General features: G+C 35.5%; 1 protein-coding gene across 4 annotated transcripts in view; it reads left to right on the forward strand.

Moving 5' to 3' along the window:
- The window catches only part of LOC105196944 (glutamate receptor-interacting protein 1), a 130,387-nt gene extending 111,127 nt beyond the window's left edge, over positions 1–19,260 (forward strand). For all 4 annotated transcript variants that reach the window (XM_039456974.1, XM_039456973.1, XM_039456975.1 and 1 more), the window contains 2 exons: positions 10,608–10,832; positions 18,597–19,260. In XM_039456974.1, the coding sequence (XP_039312908.1) occupies positions 10,608–10,832; positions 18,597–18,921 (550 nt within the window). In that variant the 3' untranslated portion in view covers positions 18,922–19,260. The remainder of the gene's footprint in view (positions 1–10,607; positions 10,833–18,596) is intronic.
- Positions 19,261–19,816: the final 556 nt, after the last annotated feature.

Here is a 19,816-nt window from a genome sequence, read left to right on the forward strand (position 1 = left end):
ACAGAGCATCCGTCGGCAAGCAGGAGCTCGTTAACTGTTTAATCGACGGGGTGCAAGACATGCAAATGCGGAATCAGGCGGGGATGCATTGCTTTAAGTCGGTGGCGCACGTATTGGATGCATTCAGGGAGTTGTCGTTGGTTGGCAGGGACGGCGGGGAGCGAGCTGCAAAGGGACAGCGACCAGCGCCGAAGTCTGGAAGAAGAGGAACATCTACGACGAAAAGCGATACCGTCCGTTGCTATAATGGAGCGACTGGACATTTCTCTAGAAACTGCAAAGAGAAACAGAAGCGGGCAAAGGGCTCATGCTTCGGGTGCGGCTGGAGCATCGCGTGAAGAAGTGTCCGAAGTCGCGGCCGAAAGCGGAGAATATGGCGAGCGTGGTCCAGGCAATCTCGCCGAGCATTTCATACCTGGTAACCCTCGCGTATCAAGTCGCGGACGCGTCTGGTAGCAAATGTAAATATTCATTGATGGCGATGCTTGATTCAGGGTCCCTCATTAGCTTAATTAAAAGCGATTATGCTACGTCTCGTCCGAATGGATAAGTGTAGTAGCGTTTCGCTGCGCTGTCCTAACAGGATTTTTAAAGCTCACCGAAAAAAAAAGATTTAGAAACACGCCGAACTCTCACACCCAGGCGTTACTCTCCTGCGCTCGTGCGCGCGTCTGGCCTTCAATTGTTTTCCTGTTGTGCGAGTCCTTAACAGATTTCTTTCATTAATTATTCTAATTACATTATTTCGTATACATCCAGCTTTCAAATCTATTCACAAGTCGAAGAAGAGGAAGAGGTCTTCATTTCGTACTAGAGGCAACCGTCTCACGAGTCTAGAAAATAAGATGTCTCGCCTTATCGACATACTCTCGCAAAGGGAGGTTAAAGCTTCTCATGCTCCTCCTCAATCCCCAGTTACGTCTTTCTGTTCCGGAGATCATGATATTTAAGGGTCACGCATAGATTCAGAATTTATTAATCACATCGGATCGGACTCTGATGATAAATCTATGGCATCCCTTGCGAGATAAGTGGAGCCAGCGGACCCAAATTCAGGTGTGTACGATATTGCTGGATCTGTATTCGAGAAATACAGGCGGCATGACGGCACAACCTTCTTTTTTCTTTTCGATTTCTTAGAATTTTCATTTTTCCTCTTTTCCAGAATCAGGTAAGGCCCCAAGTGTGGACAATCCGTCCCATCTGACTAAACAAGTTACTTTGGAAGTAAACTTGCCCACGGCCTCCTCCTTCGAGGAAGATAACGAGGGGCCTCTTACTAACCAATTATTCGGTTCCGATCTGGAGTGTGAAGATTCATCGTCTTGGAATGATTTATTGCACTATTGCAGAAATGGCGTGACCTATCGCGAAAAGGCCTTTCTGCAGATCAACGTGAGGCTTTGTTAAGTAAATACTCCCCGCCAGAGGCAGTAGCTTTTCTTAAAGCACCTTCTTTAAATCAAGAGTGCAGAATAGCTCTAAAAAACAATCCTATTGTCATGTCCTTCGGTCTTGTTCTTGCGTTTCGCTAGAGTCGATCGATATGAAGTGATTGACGGAAAAAGAAGATCGCCTCTAGGACAAAGATGTAAATAGTTTGACATCTGAGTCCGATTCGGGCGCTTGAACGGCATTGACGTTTGTGCGAGCAATTCCGTTTCCTGTGCAAAATACCATATACCATATTCTGTTTAACTGTGTTCTTTGTTTTGCATTAAAGCTCTTTCTTAAAAATTCGTGTTATTATTACGCGAGTGTCAAGTGAGACGGACATAACATTTGGTCAAAGAAGATGACTACAGTTGTAAAAATCAAAACCAGGTAGGCGTGGCTTTGTGCGCCCTAGGTGAAGCTATCTCGAACTTTCTTAAACCAGACATCCAAAAGTCATTGAGTTCCGAATCACGTTTTGCCGTGTCAAACGTCAACGACGGAGTAAAAATCCTAGCTGATCTTTTTTATAAACTTTCCATATCAAGAAGAGCGCAAATTACGCCCGCTCTCAACTTAATTGCTAAGAATACAGCTGACGCTATTTCGGTAGATGATTTTCTTTTTGGATCTTTCTTTGGAGACCAGTTAAAGAAAGCAGCAACCATTGAAAAGTCATCCAAGGATATCATTAAAACGCCGTTAACTATATCTAGGAAGGTACAGCAACCGATTAAACAGCCGACTCGAGTAGCTTCTGCTAGATCAGGAAACGCCCGCGCCCCTGTGAGACACGTGAGATTGACGACGAGAAGAACAGGGGCGACGTACAACAATCGTCAATCATCGTACCGATCCAGATCCCAATCAAGAAGACGTTAATTAGAGAGGAGGTAAATGCCGGTAGATTATCATCTTTCCTTTCTCGTTGGAAAGAGATCACATCGGATCCCGCAATTCTACAAACTATTGCGGGCTACAGGCTACCTTTTTCACAACAACCGCTCTCTCAAAAAAGTGAACTTTCGATTTACTTATCCAATACTGAAGAACAAATTTGTTCGCATGAAATTTCCAAACTTCTCGACAGAGGAGTGATAGAATTAGTAGACGACTGCATGAATCAATTTTTATCATCTTTTTTTGTAATTAAAAAATCTTCAGGGGGTTGGAGATTCATTCTGAATCTAAAACGTCTTAATCGTTTTATCTTGGCTCCACACTTTAAATTGGAAGACGGTCATCCGTCTCTTCTCCCCTGATTTTCTTGCTACAATCGATCTAGAAGAAACATATTTCTTTATTTAAATTCATCAAAATGATAGAAAATTGTTACGTTTCCGATTTAAAAACCGACTTTTTCAGTTTAGAGTCTTACCTTTTGGTTTAGCGTCAGCCCCTTACATATTTACGAAAATTTTGAACCAGTCATATATTCCCTTAGAGAAAAAAGTTTCTTATCAGTCATTTATTTAGACGACTTCCTTTTTATCGCTCCCTCTTACGAACAATGTATTGTAAATATAAAATCCACGATAGACCTTTTAACTTCTTTAGGTTTTGTTATTAACACACATAGTGTTCTTGAGTGTCCTTGAGTCAGCTAAATCAGCTCGATTTTTGGGCTTTATTTTTGATACCGAGTTCTTCTCGGTTTCGATTCCGCCCAATAAAAGAAATTCATTTCTTAAAATAAACCTAGATGTATTAAATAAAAAGAGTTGCAAGATTCGGTTCTTTGCAAGTTTTATAGGTTTTCTAATTTCAATCTGCCCAGCGGTGCAGTATGGCATGTTACATACTAAGATTCTGGAAAAAGAGAAATTCCTAGCTTTAACATTTTTCAATGAAGATTTTGAAGCTAAAATGTCTCTCCCATCTTCGATTAGAGAAGATCTTTTATGGTGGGAATCTATCTTTACAGACGGATCTCAGCGTAACTATATTAGAACAAATTCTTTCAATCTTGAGATTTTTTCCGATGCCTCTTTGACGGGATGGGGAGCTGTATCAGACGGAGTTAAGACTCACGGGTTTTGGTCACCTAGTGAAAAACAGTTTCATATTAATCACCTGGAATTCCTGGCTGCATTCCATGCAGTAAGATGCTTTGCATCTCATTTAGAAGGTTCAAACATCCTTTTGAGAATTAACAACTCTACGGCCCTTTTATACATCAATCGTATGGGATCGATTACATTTCCGATTTTATCTAAATTAGCCCGTGAATTCTGGGAATGGTGTGCAAAACGAAATATTTTTGTTTATGCTTCGTACATTTCTTCTGCACAAAATATTGATGCCGATTCTGAATCACGCGTCGTGTCGGAAGAAACGGAATGGTCAGGACTACTTCAACAATATCGACCCTTTCTTATCTTCAAGGAACAACAGAGCGCATAGGCAGAATTTTGAGTAAGCCTAACATCAGAGTAATCTTCAAACCCCAGAAAAAAACTGCTCAAGTATTCCCTAACCCTAAGGATCAAAGACCAAGCCTGGAAACACCAGGCGTGTACAAGATACCTTGCGTCTGCAGAAAAGTGTACATAGGAGAAACCGGGAGAAAGATCAGTACACGGATCAAGGAACACCAGAGGTGTGCCAAATACAGCCACTTTTCACAATCAGCCTTGTCGGAACATTGGATGGAAACTGGACATGCCGTGCAGTATGATAAGTCTACCATGTTGGCTCCGTCACAAGGCTACTTCGCCAGAAAATATCGGGAAGGTCTGGAAATCTTGAAACATCTTGACAACCTCAACCGCGACAAAAGCCTTCAAGTAAATCTTATTTTGCATACCGTTCTTCCGGGTTTTTTAATTAACCGGCCGGCCAATCAAAACGCTCCAATTGGCTGACCAAGTCAAACTCCCTACCCCAACCCCCACCAGGCGCAACGAGGATATATAAGGACCACCACAACCAAAGGGAGCTCAATATCGGAGCTCTCAGCCCTAATGATACAAGCTGCAATGTTTGCGAAACGTCGGCAAAGTGCCCAACACGCACGTGGCATCCATCCGGAAACCCTCTCGGTTAACAATAGCAATGGCCACGAAAGCCTCAAGACTGAAATATCGACTCTTATTTTGGTCCCTTTGATATTGATCTATTTGCTAGGTCAATTAACAATAAATGTCAGTGCTTTATATCTTGGCTACCGATTTTATTTAACCCAAATATTAACATGCTCTCATCGCCTTTCAGAGATATTCATCCGGTTTGGACCAAGATTTCCTTGGCAGCAGCGAGATTATCCGGCAAGCTTTCTCGCGCAGGGGAACGCGACTTTCAACCCTAGATGCAACGTTAGCTTCAATTTCGGACGCTACCATGGCGTAATACACAAAGCCCTTTAGATTATGGTGGTCTTTTTGTAAACAGAAACAAGCCAGTTTCTTCAACCCCTCAATTTCTCTATTACTAGAATTCTTATCTTCCGCCCTTTCGGATATAGGCGCATATTCTACCTTAAATTCGTACCGCTCGGCCATCTCTCTCATCTCCCAAGACAAAGTAGGCTCTCACCCATTGGTAAAAAGATTCTTTAAGGGCGTCGCTACGTTAAAGCCACAACGTCCTCGTTATAATTATATTTGGGATCCATCTCCTGTAATTAACTATTTATCTTCTTTATATCCTCATGAGGATCTTTCCTTGGAAATAATTTCGAGAAAACTAACGACACTTCTGGCTCTCACAACTGCCCAAAGAATGCAAACTTTAGCATTTATTCAGGTCGCTAATATTACGATATCAGAATCCATAATTATTAAGATCCCTGCCAAACTTAAAACCTCCGGGGTCGGTAAACCTCAGCCTTTACTAGTGTTCAAACCTTTTTCAGACAAACCAGAGCTTTGCATTTATTCTTTAATAAAATTTTACCTGCAGATCACTCACGATCTCCGTCAGGTAAACTGCGGCTCTTTCTTCATTTCTCTCCGCTCTCCCCACATTTCGGTTTCTCCACAAACTCTTGGCCATTGGGTCAAAGCGGAGTTAGACGCAGCGGGGATAAATATAAATATTTTTTCGGCACACTCTACTCGTCATGCCTCAACTTCTTTCGCAGCTTTTAAAAGCATTAGTTTAGATTAGACGCACTGCTGGATGGAGCAAATCTTCGCAGGTTTTTGCTCGTTTTTATAATCCCCCATTAATTAACAATGTTTTTTTTCATGAGACAATATTAAATTCGTAGATTCTGTTATTTTAGTTATTTAAAATTTAGACCTATTACAGTTTACTTTTGTTACTCTCTATACCTTTTTCGAGTTTTTAATAGTTATAAGTATTCTTACAACTTGTCATCCGTTTATATAATATTTTGCTCTGATTATATTTTTTCATTAAATCAAAAAGGTTCAGTCAACAAATCTGAACTTTAAACATCTACACTTATCCATCCGGACAAGACGTAGCATAATTAAATAATTAAACAAACTTACGTGAAGTTCAATTATAATTATGCTGTCTCGTCCGGATGGAGTCCCTCCCGCCCAAACCCCTTTTTCAGATTTGTTAGCTTTAAACTAATTGAAGGCCAGACGCGCGCACGAGCGCAGGAGAGTAACGTCTGGGTGTGAGAGTTCGGCGCGTTCCTAAATCTTTTCTTTTTCAGTGAGTTTTAAAAATCCTGTTAGGACAGCGCAGCGGAACGCTACTACACTTATCCATCCGGACGAGACAGCATAATTATAATCGAACTTCACGTAAGTTCGTTTAATTATTTAATTTTGTACCGACTCATGTTCGCGCGCCGTTTGTCGAACAATAATCTTTTTTTGGTATTAACGGAACTAAGTTGGAAATATTGGGGACCTTCGAGGATGTTGTCGAGGTCAACGATATTGAGTTGAAAATAATTGTTTTTGTTGTGCCGGATACAGCGATAACATATGCTGCCTTACTCGGCCGAGACTTTACATTGTCGCCGGTAATAAAAATAACATTGGGAAAAAAATGTAGTGTTTCGAAGGCAAATTTACGAACAGTGGATAGCTCGGATTTTTCGAAGCAAATTTTAACCATATTGTATATCGATCGTCCATCGTCTGTTGCCGAAACAATAAACAATAATCCGCAGGTTGATTTTAAAATAAAAGGACGCGTCAAAAAATTGTATAATAACGAAAATATTATTGACATAGGAGTTGCAAATCCTCAAAAAGAAATTGAAATGAGTATTAATTTGACGCATAATCGGCCTATTAGTTTGAGGCCGCAAAGACTCTCGTTTGCGGATAAAGAAAAATTAAAACAAATATTAGATAAATTGTTACAAGAGCAAATAATAAGACCAAGCAATTCGCCATACGCTTTTCCAATTGTACTTATACGTAAGAAAGACGGCGAATCGCGATTATGCGTCGACTATCGCAAACTTAACAAGATAACAGTGAAGGATAATTTTCCGACACTTTTGATCGATGATTACTTAGATAGATTGCGCGGAAAATCCTACTTTTCTAGCCTCGATTTAAGAAAGGAATTCCATCGCGTTAAGATTGCCGATGAATCGGTAAAATATACGTCTTTTGTGAGCCCCTTAAGTCAATCTGAATTTTTAAAAATGCTTTTTGGGTTGGCGAATGTTCCGCGTGTCTTTCAGCGATTTATTAACAGCATTTTCTGTGATTTGATTTGAAAGAATAAAATATTGATATATCTTGCCGATATATTATAATTGCGACCGAGAACGTTAGCAAACATTTGGAGAGTCTTTTAAAGTCTTTAATTTGGCTCGACAACACGGGTTACAATTTCGCTTGGATAAATGTTCGTTTCTATTTCGCGAGATTATCTATCTTGGTTATTTGATTGACGAGAGCGGCATTCGACCCAGCGCTATGAATGTAGAATCTGTTGTTGATTTTTCGGTACCGCGTAACGCAAAAGAACTTCATCGTTTTGTAGGCCTTGCGAGTTATTTCCGTAGATTTATAAAAATTTTTCGGTCATTGCAAAACCACTTTATGACTTAATAAAAAAGAATGTAGCTTTTAAGTTTGGACCAGAAGAAAATCGTATATTTGAGTTGATAAAGAATTTGTTGTCGTCACAGCCGATTCTTACCATTTATTCGCCGAAATTGGTAACAGAACTGCATTGCGACGACAGTGCTGTCGGATTCGGTGCAATCTTATTGCAGAGACAGGGCGACGGTACGATGAGACCCATATCTTATTTTAGTCGCAGAACCACAGCGACTGAAGCACAATATCACAGCTTCGAGCTGGAATGTTTAGCAGTTGTGTACGCAATCAAAAGATATCATATTTAGCTGTCGGGAATTCCATTTACTATTGTTACGGACTATAATAGTTTCCGCCTCGCGCTGAGCAAGCAAACTGTTAACCCGCGTATTTCGAGATGGGTGATGTTCCTGCAGAGTTACGATTATAAGATCGAGCATCTCCCAGGCAAGCGAATGTCACATGTCGACGCATTGAGCCGGTGTAACAGCATACTAGTTTTGGAAGCTAATACTTTTAAACAAACATTGTCGATTCAACAAGACAACGACAAAGAAATTTGTGAAATTCGAAATAAACTAGAGAACGGTGAAAATAAATTTTATGAGTTAAGAGACGGTTTGATTTATCGTAAAGTTAAGAATAAAAAGTTGTTTTATGTTCCAAAATGTATGGAATTAAATATAATTAAAACTGTTATAAGGATTTGGGCCATCTCGGGGTTGATAAAGGTCTATTGGTTTCCAAACTTAAGAGAAAAAGTGCGGGAATATATATCGAATTGCCTAAAATGTAATTCTCCTCAATTTCCGGGAAAAAAGAAGGATATTTACACAGTATCCTGAAAGGGAAATTGCCGTTTCAAACGTTATACGTCGATCATTACGAACCACTAGAAAAAAAAACAGGAAAAGCCTATCGATATATTTTCTCATTGATAGATGGATTCATGAAATTCATAAAATTATATCCATGTAAAACAACAAAGACTGAAGAGATAATTCGACACCTAAAAGATTATTTTCGCGCATACAGTAAGCGCCTAGGCGCCTGATAAGTGATCGTGGAACGTGTTGTACGTCGCAAGCGTTCGAAAAATTCGTAAATGAAGAATCTATCATTCACACTTTGATTGTTGTCGGTACTCTTCGCGTTAACGGACAAATCGAGCGCTTTAATCGTGTCATTACGCCAACATTAGCAAAATTGTGCGATACACCGGGAAAATGAGACAGAGCACTGGAAAATGTCGAATTTGCTCTAAATAACATGCGCTGCAGAAGTATAGATGATTCCTAGTCATTTGTTATTTGGAATCAATCAGGTAAGAGTCGTAAGAAACAAAATTCGTATTCTGCTGGACCAATATTCTGATAATGATAGAGATTTGGGAGCTATTCGAGATTGTGCGGCGAGCGTTATTGAAAAATGTCAGCGAGCAAACGGAATTCATTATAACAGCAAACGGAAGCGTGCTACTACCTATAAAGTGGATGATTATGTGGTAATCACCAATACCGATACAACACCGAGAGTAAATAAGAATCCCGAATTTCCCGAATTCCCGAAAATGATCCCGAAATTTAAAGGCCCATATGTTATAAAAACCGTATTAGATAATGATCGTTATATTGTATCTGATATTGAGGATTTTCAGGTAACTCAAATGCCATACACGGGAACTGTAAGCGCAGACCATATGAAAATGTATAGCAAGGTTTAGAGCATGAGTTATATTATATTTCGTATTTAATTAACATACATATATGTACTTAAATTTTTACGAGTATTGACTTTACTACATATTTTATTTTACGCATGGTCGAGACGGCCATATTGTCAGGCTGGCCGAACTGTAGGCAATAAGAATGTTGAACGGATAAGACGTGCGTGATTCGGCGATGCGCGGATCTCCTTGCGCGACGGTTCGATACGTAATCAGTCGTTTGGGATCAGCCGGAACAATAATACTTGTACATAGACGCGACTTTCCCTTTGATCTGTTCTGTTTAACATAAGCCATTCCGCATTAAAACCTTTTATATCTGACCTCGAGTTATATTATTTTATGTGGCCTTCCTAACATACCGTTCTTGATCGATGGAATTATTAGACAGAAAACTGTCAAACTGCTGTCACATGTTCGGTATCTTATAAGGATTTACATTATAAATTATATTATAAATGGTATATACAAATCTGTTTAACCGTATTTATTTAAATTAAAAAGGTTCTATTTGGTACACGGTCCGATTACCTCACTCTCCCCTATCAACTTTTATTTATTTAAAATAAATGGATAATAATAAACTATTCAGATAATTTTAATAAATTTATAGCATCAAAAATCTTTATTTCATAAAGTAATTTATCTACTCTGCAGATTAAAAAAAAGATCGATAATTTCTAAGCTGTGATAATATTAATTAAAATCGGCAATTTTTATATGCATATATATAATCCATACCAATCAAGCAAAAATGTCACGTATTACAAACGTTTATCAGAAATATTATTTTAAAAATATTCATTGATAATAAATAGATTAAGGTCATCGCTAAAATAAAAATTGAACGCTTTTCTATTGCTTTCAAGAGAATGATTTAACAAAATCTTTGTCTTTCGAACATATCGTTGAAGATTTTGCTCGTGAGAAGGCTAGGAAAGTTGTCTTATAAGAAACAAGATATTGTTGAGACATCGAAACAGAGTTATTCATTTTGTAATATAAAAACTAAATATTTAATTAAAAAATGTATTTTCGGAACAATTAAATTTATCTGTAGATACTAATTACACTTAACTCAATTAAGGAAGACATTAAACAGAGGGTTCCGTAAAATATTAGCGCTTACGGACCTCCTTAATCATTAGTTCAGCTCTGCGCATCACGCATAGGGAATACACGCGAGGAATGCGTGAACGACATGAAGCATTAACTCCGTACTGTATTTTCAAATATTATTATTGAAAATTCGAACAGAGATCTTTTGAGAACATCGATTATAAATTTGATTATATTGAAAATTTTCTTGAGTATGTCCAATAATTTTTAATAAAAATAATCTATTTGAATTTTTTATCAAATCTTTTTAATAAAAAGCAAAGAGCAAATTCATGCAGTTCAAAGGATTAAAGAGTAATTATTCCAAAAAGTTTTGGTGTAAAGCATTTAAAAGATTTTTTCAGAGATTATTGCAGAGACCCCAGCGTAGGAAGTGATACGGTTCAGGCACAATTTTCAAACAGTGCATTACGCTCAGGTAGAGAAAGTCTTCCCAGCGTGGACAGCGCGGTGGACTCCTGGGGCGAACTGGGAGACAACAGTGGTACCATGCCTGAAATATTGAGACTTTGGGACACTGCCTCTACGGACAGCGGACAATTAGATTTATTAATACCATCTTATCCGGGGTATTAACCGATTAATTCACAATCAAGATTTTTTTGACATACCCAAGTAAACACCAGCTAATAGTAACATCAATATTATAATTTCACACACACACTTAACAATATTGGGAAATTCGATGGGGGCGTGGTTTTCACATCACCCCATCTAGCGTCAACGATCAAAACCACTGCGAGTAGGTAACCTAACCCAACAGGTCCTTTCATTAGTTTGTTGTACACCCAAGGACTTTGATTTTGTCCATGGGGAAATTTTCCAAACTGAGAAGTCACCACTTTCTTCATACTCGCAGTTCATGATTAATAAAATGACTAGAGCTTATTGGTCGTTACGTTAATCATGAACTGTAAGTATGTAAAAAGATAGCGACTTTTGAGTTTGGAAAATTTCCCCATGGACAGAATCAAAGTCCTTGGGTGTACATAAGCGGTCATACGTGAAGAAATAAAAATGAGAGTATCCATAGGAGAAATTTGTATTTTTGCTAGTTCGACACCAACTAGTAAAAATTTTATTGATGGTGAAAAATTAATTAACGTTAGTCACGTTGTATTTTTGTGGAAAAATGCCAGATAACAATAACAACCTTTTTGAGATTATTGCATTTTGTCTCCAAATCTCGGGCTTGAAAGGTGCTCCTCATGAAATAAAAGGAAACATAAATAAAAAAGGAAAAGTCATTTCAATGAAATGTAAAGCTGGCTTGGGGAGTGCATGTAAACACATTTTAGCAGTTTTGTTCTACTGCAGCAGATAAAATCATTTATTACTCTCATCGACATATAAAAATTATTATGTAAAGCTCGGAAAATAATATCAGCGTAAAAATTTTCTAAACAAATCATATTTATTTATTTCAATACAATAATATATGTTAATATCATGATAATATTATTTAATAATATTATTGTATTGTATTAATTATAGGTTTGATTTGGAAGATCTAAATATCGTCTCTTGTACGGATAAAAAATGCATGTGGAATGAACCACAGAAATCATCGTTAGAAAAATATGATCCTCGGCCTTTACAACAACACAATTGTTTTTCAATAAAAAAAGATGAAGAACCTCGAGAAGCAAAGTAAAGAAAAGAAAGATTGTGAAAAAAATAAAACTAAAGAAAATTTTTGTTTATTAGAGGAACAGGAGTCACTAATCAGAGACATTATGGTGCAAAATCATTTGATAATGTATAATTTTGTATAAACACTTTATACTTATGCTATTTTTGGTTAGTGGTAGTTAACTCATCAATGACTATTATATACTATTATATACTATTATATACGAGGTGTGTTCAAAAAGTATCGCGAATTTTGAATTTTTGCGGGTTACGTATATTCGAATTTCGATCTTTTTGTGGCGTTATGTTGGTACTCATGTCTCTCACTTATGCCGACAAGCTCGGCCATTTTGAATGTTCACTTAATTGTTGACAGCTGCTTTGCTTGCACGTGTTTTGGATCGTCTTCGATTTTTACCTATTCAAAAAAATGGATCAAAGAACCTGTATCAAATTTTGTGTGAAAAACGAAATTAAGTGCGCGGATGCATTCCGAATGTTGACTGTGGCATACGGAGAAGCTACCTTGGACCGAAGCAACGTTTATCGGTGGTACAAAATGTTCTCAGAAGGCCGAGAAGATGTGAACGACGAAGAGCGTGCCGGACGCCCGAGCACTTCAACAACAGACGAAAAAATTAATGAAGTGGAGAAAATGGTATTGGCCAATCGTCGAATCACCGTTAGAGAAGTTGCTGAGGACCTAAACATATCGATTGGCTCGTGCCATTCGATTTTTATCAATGATTTGGGCATGAGACGGGTCGCCGCGAAATTCGTACCAAAATTGCTCAATTGCGACCAAAAACAGCATCGCATGAACATTGCTAATGAGATGTTGGACTCTGTCCGCGACGACCCAAATTTGCTCCAGAGGGTCATAACTGGTGACGAATCGTGGGTTTATGGTTATGACGTGGAAACCAAAGCTCAATCATCTCAATGGAAGCTGCCGCACGAACCAAGACCGAAAAAAGCGCGCCAAGTTCGGTCGAATGTGAAAGTTTTGCTGACAGTTTTCTTCGATTGCAGGGGCGTAGTGCATCATGAATTCTTGCCACAGGGTAGAACGGTCAATAAGGAATATTACCTGCAAGTTATGCGCAATTTGCGCGAAGCAATCCGCCAGAAACGCCCGGATTTGTGGAAGAACAAAAATTGGCTTTTGCACCACGATAACGCCCCTGCTCACACATCGTTGCTTGTGCGCGACTTTTTGGCCAAAAACAACACACTAATGATGCCGCAGCCACCGTATTCCCAAGATCTGGCCCCCTGTGACTTTTTCTTGTTCCCTAAACTGAAGAGGCCCATGAAAGGACGACGTTACGCTACGCTTGACGAGATAAAGACGGCATCGAAGGAGGAGCTGAACAAGATAAAAAAAAAATGATTTTTTGAAGTGCTTCGAAGATTGGAAAAACCGTTGGCACAAGTGTATAATATTTCATGGGGATTACTTTGAAGGGGACAAAATAGATATTCATGAATAAATAAATAATTTTTGAAAAAACACAAAATTCGCGATACTTTTTGAACACACCTCGTACATTATATATTATCAAGGCATTGGAATCTTGTACATTTTTATACATCAAATATTCATATGTTTATACTTTACATTTTTACATTTTTTTATTAACGCTAATTAATGCATCAATTAATTTATGTACATAAAATCATATTAAAGAAACTATTACCTAACTCAATGACAACGACAATAATTAATTAAAGGAAATTAACGTTCAAATCTTTTTATCTAAAATGTATTATTTTCCTTCCTATCTGATATGTGTTTGTTTTATTGTAGATTTGGAAGACACGATCTCCTTCAAGATTTTAATAAAAATATTGTAGCAAGCAATCCTGAACAAATTAAAACCATTTTTGACAATCAGAAGTCTTCTGAGTTTCTTTCGAATTTAAATAAAGTTGCTGTTAAGCCGCTTCAAAAGTACTGTGAAAAATTATTTAATCACATGCAAAGAGATGTGTATGCTATTTGCACTGAGAGCAGAGAACTTTATTCAGTATGGCTAAACGAAAGACAATTTCGAATAACTTCAAGTAATGCATATACTTTATTTACGTATGGAAAAAACAAAAATCCTGATTGGAAAAAGAAATCATTAGATTATTTTTATGGAAAACAATTTAGTAATTGTTATACTAAACACGGTTTGGAATATGAACCAATAGCACGGAAGGTTTATGAAGATTTAATTTCATCGAAAGTAGTAGAGTGCGGTCTTATTGTTTCCAAAGAAAATCAGTGGCTTGCATGTTCACCTGATGGAATATTATTTTTAAATAATAAACCATTTAAATTGATTGAAATAAAATGCCCTTACGAAGGTAGAAAAAAAAGAATGAGTGAAGTGATCAATACTATTAAATGGCTCGAAAGAAAAAATGATCAATTGACTTTAAAACAGCGTCATGCATATTATGCACAAATTCAAATAAGCATGGCAATTTTGAATTTGCAGTCAACTGATTTTATAATTTATACTCCATTTGACAATAATTTAATAACATTATCAATTAGCTTTGATGAGGAATACGCCAAAGATATATTGTGGTCATTAAAAAAGATTTATTTCGATAAGATGATACACTTCATATGTGAAAAGAAAAGAGAAGAAGATTAGACAGATTTCAACTTTTCTATTTTCTTTTTAGAAAAATGTTATAAAGTTTATAAGAAAAAGTTTATGAAAATGTTATAATTTCAAAATACATACTTAATATAAAGTGTATAAAATATTTTATATAATAACTACTACCAAAGGTTAAGATACTATATTTTTATTTTGCTTTGTGTTGTGAACAAAATTTATCATCTTTAATTATTGGAGCACTCAAATTTACAACAGCACAAATAATATTGAAAATTTCATCAGCTTTACTTATAAGACACGCAGGCATTGTAGATCCTAAGACTTGGAAAGTTTTTGATTGCTTCTTTCAATATGCACTCGTGCTGTGGCAATATTACGGGTTAATATTGCATCTGTTTTTGAAAATTGTTTTTTATCTTTTAGAAAAGGAGGTCTAATAAGTTTTATATCATTTAATTTACAAATATCGTCAATTGGAAATCCTTTATCTGTCATGATTGCGTCTTTTTTATTTAATTTCTGTATGATTTTACTTTGCTCGAATATTGCCTTGACAGAAGCACGTCCTCCATAACATTTGCTCACAAATGAAATTAAACCAGCTGGTGTTACACCAGTCATAAATTTAATTGTGTAATTACTTTTGTAACGTGAAAAAGTTGCAATCTGACAACATAAATCCTTTGGCTTTTGAATTTTAATTTCAGTACAATCAACTACGACTCGAACATCTTCGAACCCCATAAAACATAGGAATATTCTTTAAAATATTGTCTTTGTTTGGCCACAAAATAGCTGGCTTTAAACAAATATATAAAATGTCAAGCATTTGAAATATTTTTTCTTTGCAAGTGTTTGGTTTGCATTTAAATAAAATTGATAGCAAAGCATAAGACATATTTTGTTTCAATTTCATAAAAGTCATTATTATTGTTTCTCGTATATCCGTTTTTGTATTTGCAGTAGGTGTTTCCTTGTATGTAGTTTTTACAAGAGTTTCAATTGTATTGAGCAAACTAAAACTATAAATGCCAGTTAATGTACTTAATTCAGTATCAGAAATAATAATACTTGAAAATTTTACAAAAATATTATCACTTTGAACTTGTATTCCTATATCCTTATTTGTTAAAGAAGTTTTGACATTTTCTTCCACAACTTCTGCAAGACATCCATGTTCATCAATTATTCTAATTGCAGGCAATGCTTTTTCAATTACATTTTGATCAGTTGTTATCAGAAACAGTAGTTTGCATTACAATTTCTTTTTCAGGTACATCACAAACATTTTCTACTGATAATTGTTTTACACAAGATCTTTTATGCCATTTTTCTTCTCTGCATTTTGCTTGAATTTTTTTTTTTTGCGGACTAACTTTTCTCGTTGATCCAATTGGTAAATTAAGCGATGGAATGCTTGTTTTCTTTAAATGACGTATATGATTTTTACCTTCTAAAAAATGTGACTTAGTATTTTTTATAATTTAAAGAATTAAGGAATAACGTTACAAAAATAATAATTATAATAATCAATAATAAGTCAAACTCGGACTAACAAAATTTAAAACAAACATAGGTTAGCAAGCTTATGTCAAGGGAGAGGGGATTTTGATGCTTCTTAATATTAAACTATTAAAAATATTCTACCTATATGCAATAACTGTGTTTCAAGTCCGACAAAAATGCAGATTGCAGTTCGCATAAGCTAGAAAGTTAAAAAATTATTATTTAGCACTAGAATCGCTGCCACTGATATAGGCCTGCTAACCTATATTTATTTTTAATTATAATGATATTTACGTGATAGTATGAAGTCTTCTTTTGTAAAATGAAGAGAGCACACTCTCATAGAAGCAGAAACCTTTTTTCCCATTTTTAATACTTTAATCCACGCTGTTCGACGATCAATTGCTTCCTCTGTATTTAACTTATTTATGAATTTAACGAGATTTTTGCCTTTTTCAGGAAAATGAAAAAGGTAATTGTTCAGAATACGGACTGCACCTCCGATCGCCAACTTTAACGCTTGATATCTCGGTTTGTGAGGCAGAGCGACACTTTTTTCCGCCAGATTCGTTCATTTTAAGTGAAAACGCGTCGAATGAGCCTAATTTCGTCAAAATCGAAGGTGCAGTTCGTATTCTGAACAATTACCATGAAAAAATCTAACAGTGTCATTTCTGCGAGCTTTACTAGTGCAACCAAAGACACAACAAAAAAATATTGCTTTTATTTTTTCGCGGTGAAAACTCCATAACTCATCCTGTATTGCAATTTGTATTTAAATTCGGCTGATTGCTATATAAACACGGATAGAGCTACCTACTCGCGCTAATTCGGATTTCTTCCGCTAGGTAGCGTAGTAACATATCGAATTTCCCAATAAATATAATCCATATTGTACAATATATATAATAGTTACATTGATGAATGTGAAATTAAAACATTGTTGCCATGTTATCGTTACCTATATTACATATAATAATGCAGTATAATTGAAAATTTTGCCTTATAAGACAAATATGAACAAAACAATTTTAGGAATCTACAAAGATCTAAAATTTAATATTATCAATAATATATTTACTATTACTTTAACTATGCAATTTGCAATATGCAAAAGAAAATAGTGCACATTTTATTTTCGTTTTTTAAGATTTCATTTTTAATAAATTTCTTACGGAATTTTTCAAATAAAAATACATATGAATTTTTCACAGAAAACAGCCATGAATGTATGAACTGTGGGTTTTTATTTCTTTATTTATCTAAGCATATGATGTTTTTATTAATATTAATGCTCTTGACTTCTCCGAGAACTCCGGATAATAGCGTTGTATCTTCGCGTAAAAAATTACAATTAATGTGGCGCGAAATGTACCTGATTAATGATGTTTGTCTCGCAAGTCATTTTGTTATTATGTGTTACATTGTGAAAATGTGAATTGTTTCGTATTTACCAAATTTGTAAAAATAGATAACAAGTAAGTTTTTTTTTATACATAAAAGCATATTTATTCCTTTCAATAGCTGTCCGTGTGTTTTTTTGTCTGAATAGGATATTTACGTGCTTTTTACGACTAACTATTAGAAAAAAAGTTAGTCGAGGTCAATTTTTACAAATGTTTTCAGCAATCTTATTACTGTTTTATCCAAATTTTCTTTATTTACAAATGCCACGGCAGAAATTTTTACGTTATTTCCTGCTTATAATGTCAAGCCTTTAATATGGTTGCGGCGAGTAGTCAAGAGCCTTAACACAGTGTAATGTTTAGTTTCGCAGAAATATGGGAGTACCACTTTAGGCAGGATAGAACAGTATTGACGACTTTCATCTATTATTTGCTATATTAATATAGCTTTATTATTAAGTGTATACAATAATTCATTACCAATATATTATGGATAATTTTGCATAATATTATTATTACATTTTTTACCACAGAACGATATCGCAATACTATAGATACAGCATTGTAATACTGCACAAATATATAAATGTAATTCTAATATGACCGAGAAATGTATCAATACATTTAAATAACGAGAATGGCTATATTGGAATCTTAAACTCAATAATTTTCTTGGTGAATTTACAAGGTTTTTCAAACTACGCGTCACATAGTTGTCAAACTTAAAACACAGCTTTTAAGAAAAACCCAGAAATGTAATATCACAAAAATTAAATTGCTAATCAATTTAATAATTTGAATGCTTACAAGGATTTCTGCAATTCTCCCCCCCCCGTCCTTATCTCATAAATTGTAAAGAATTTATTGCGACAAGTATTTGAGATATTACCCTGGTCGAGGCAATTAAATGTTATATTGCACAATTACATTAGTACTGATAATCCATAATAATACTGGAATATTGCTATAATATTGCAGAAACATTACCAAAATATCTCAAAATATTTATGCAATATTACAGATATATTATTATACATATAATGATACAGTAATTTTATAACATTTTGTAGAATGAGTGTAATATTATATGTTATATAGGTTAATTGTGGTGTTTACTGGGCAATTATTCATTTATATAGTTTTTTCTTTTTATATTTATAAAATTCAGGGCGCAGGAACGCGGCGACAGTGCCAATAATAGGTCCCACCAAATAGTGCACGTGTTGCTTCATAAGGATCCAGTTTATGAAGACTTTGGTTTCTCTGTGTCAGACGGTCTTTACGAACGAGGCGTTTACATAAACCGTTTGCGTCCCGGCGGACCGTGCGACGGTATTCTGCAACCGTATGACAGGATCCTTCGAGTGAATGAGACCAGCACGGAAGAATGCGATTGTTGTTTAGCTGTTCCGCTCATCGCAGCGGCCGGACCACGTTTAGATCTAACAGTGGCGAGATCCATATCTCCACAAAACAGCGTGAAAGCTTTGTAGCTCGAAACGATATCTGCGATCGAATTATTGATATCATCTCGACCTGATTGATTTTATCACAGTTAATGTAATCTTTTTTTTAATATTTTATAATTTATTTCTTAACTAACTCTTATAATCGGATAAGACCCTACAATTAAAGTTTAGCTATAAGATAGCTAATTTTGATTGATCTACTCATTTCCGACGGAAGAAGATAGACATGATAAGAAAAAGATAAAAAAGAATGAGAATAAGAAACATCTTGTTAGTAGTATATCCAACTCTTTCACACGATTTTGCCCATATTCACCTTATAGCCAGACTCTGATTGTTTCTAAATCAGGGTTGATCAAAAAAGTCAATGAACAAAAATGCTAAATTCCAGTTTTTATCAAATTTCCAATAGAATAAATTAGCAAAAATTATAGCTAATATAAAACAGTTTATATAATTTCTGCAAACAGATAATTTATTATCTGTTTGCTTAAATTAATTAGTAAATCATACTAATTACTATGGTTTAAAGAAAAATAAAAACAAATCAATAGTAACATACACATTAATAAAACCTTATACTAAAATTTTCTTAAATTCTAATTATAATTTGCGAAACACTTTATTTTAAATGATGTTGAAGCTAGCAGCGGATTCGCAGCAGCAGATTCGTCAAAGCAGGGATTCTCATTCAAAATAAAATACATAAGAAACTTTGACATATAAAGGCAAACTAGCAAGTAACTGCACAACATACACTTATACGCTTCTAAATAGATCAGACTATCGAGAACAATTAACAAAAATGCGCAGGTCTACTAAATTGTTTAAATTATATAACGAGTTATTGCAGAAACAAGGGAAGGAAGCCTCGGTCGGGGCTGTAAATTTTTTTAGAACATCATTGTAGGCTTCTAAA

Source organism: Solenopsis invicta, chromosome 14, assembly GCF_016802725.1.
Source record: "Solenopsis invicta isolate M01_SB chromosome 14, UNIL_Sinv_3.0, whole genome shotgun sequence".
Lineage (NCBI taxonomy): Eukaryota > Metazoa > Arthropoda > Insecta > Hymenoptera > Formicidae > Solenopsis > Solenopsis invicta.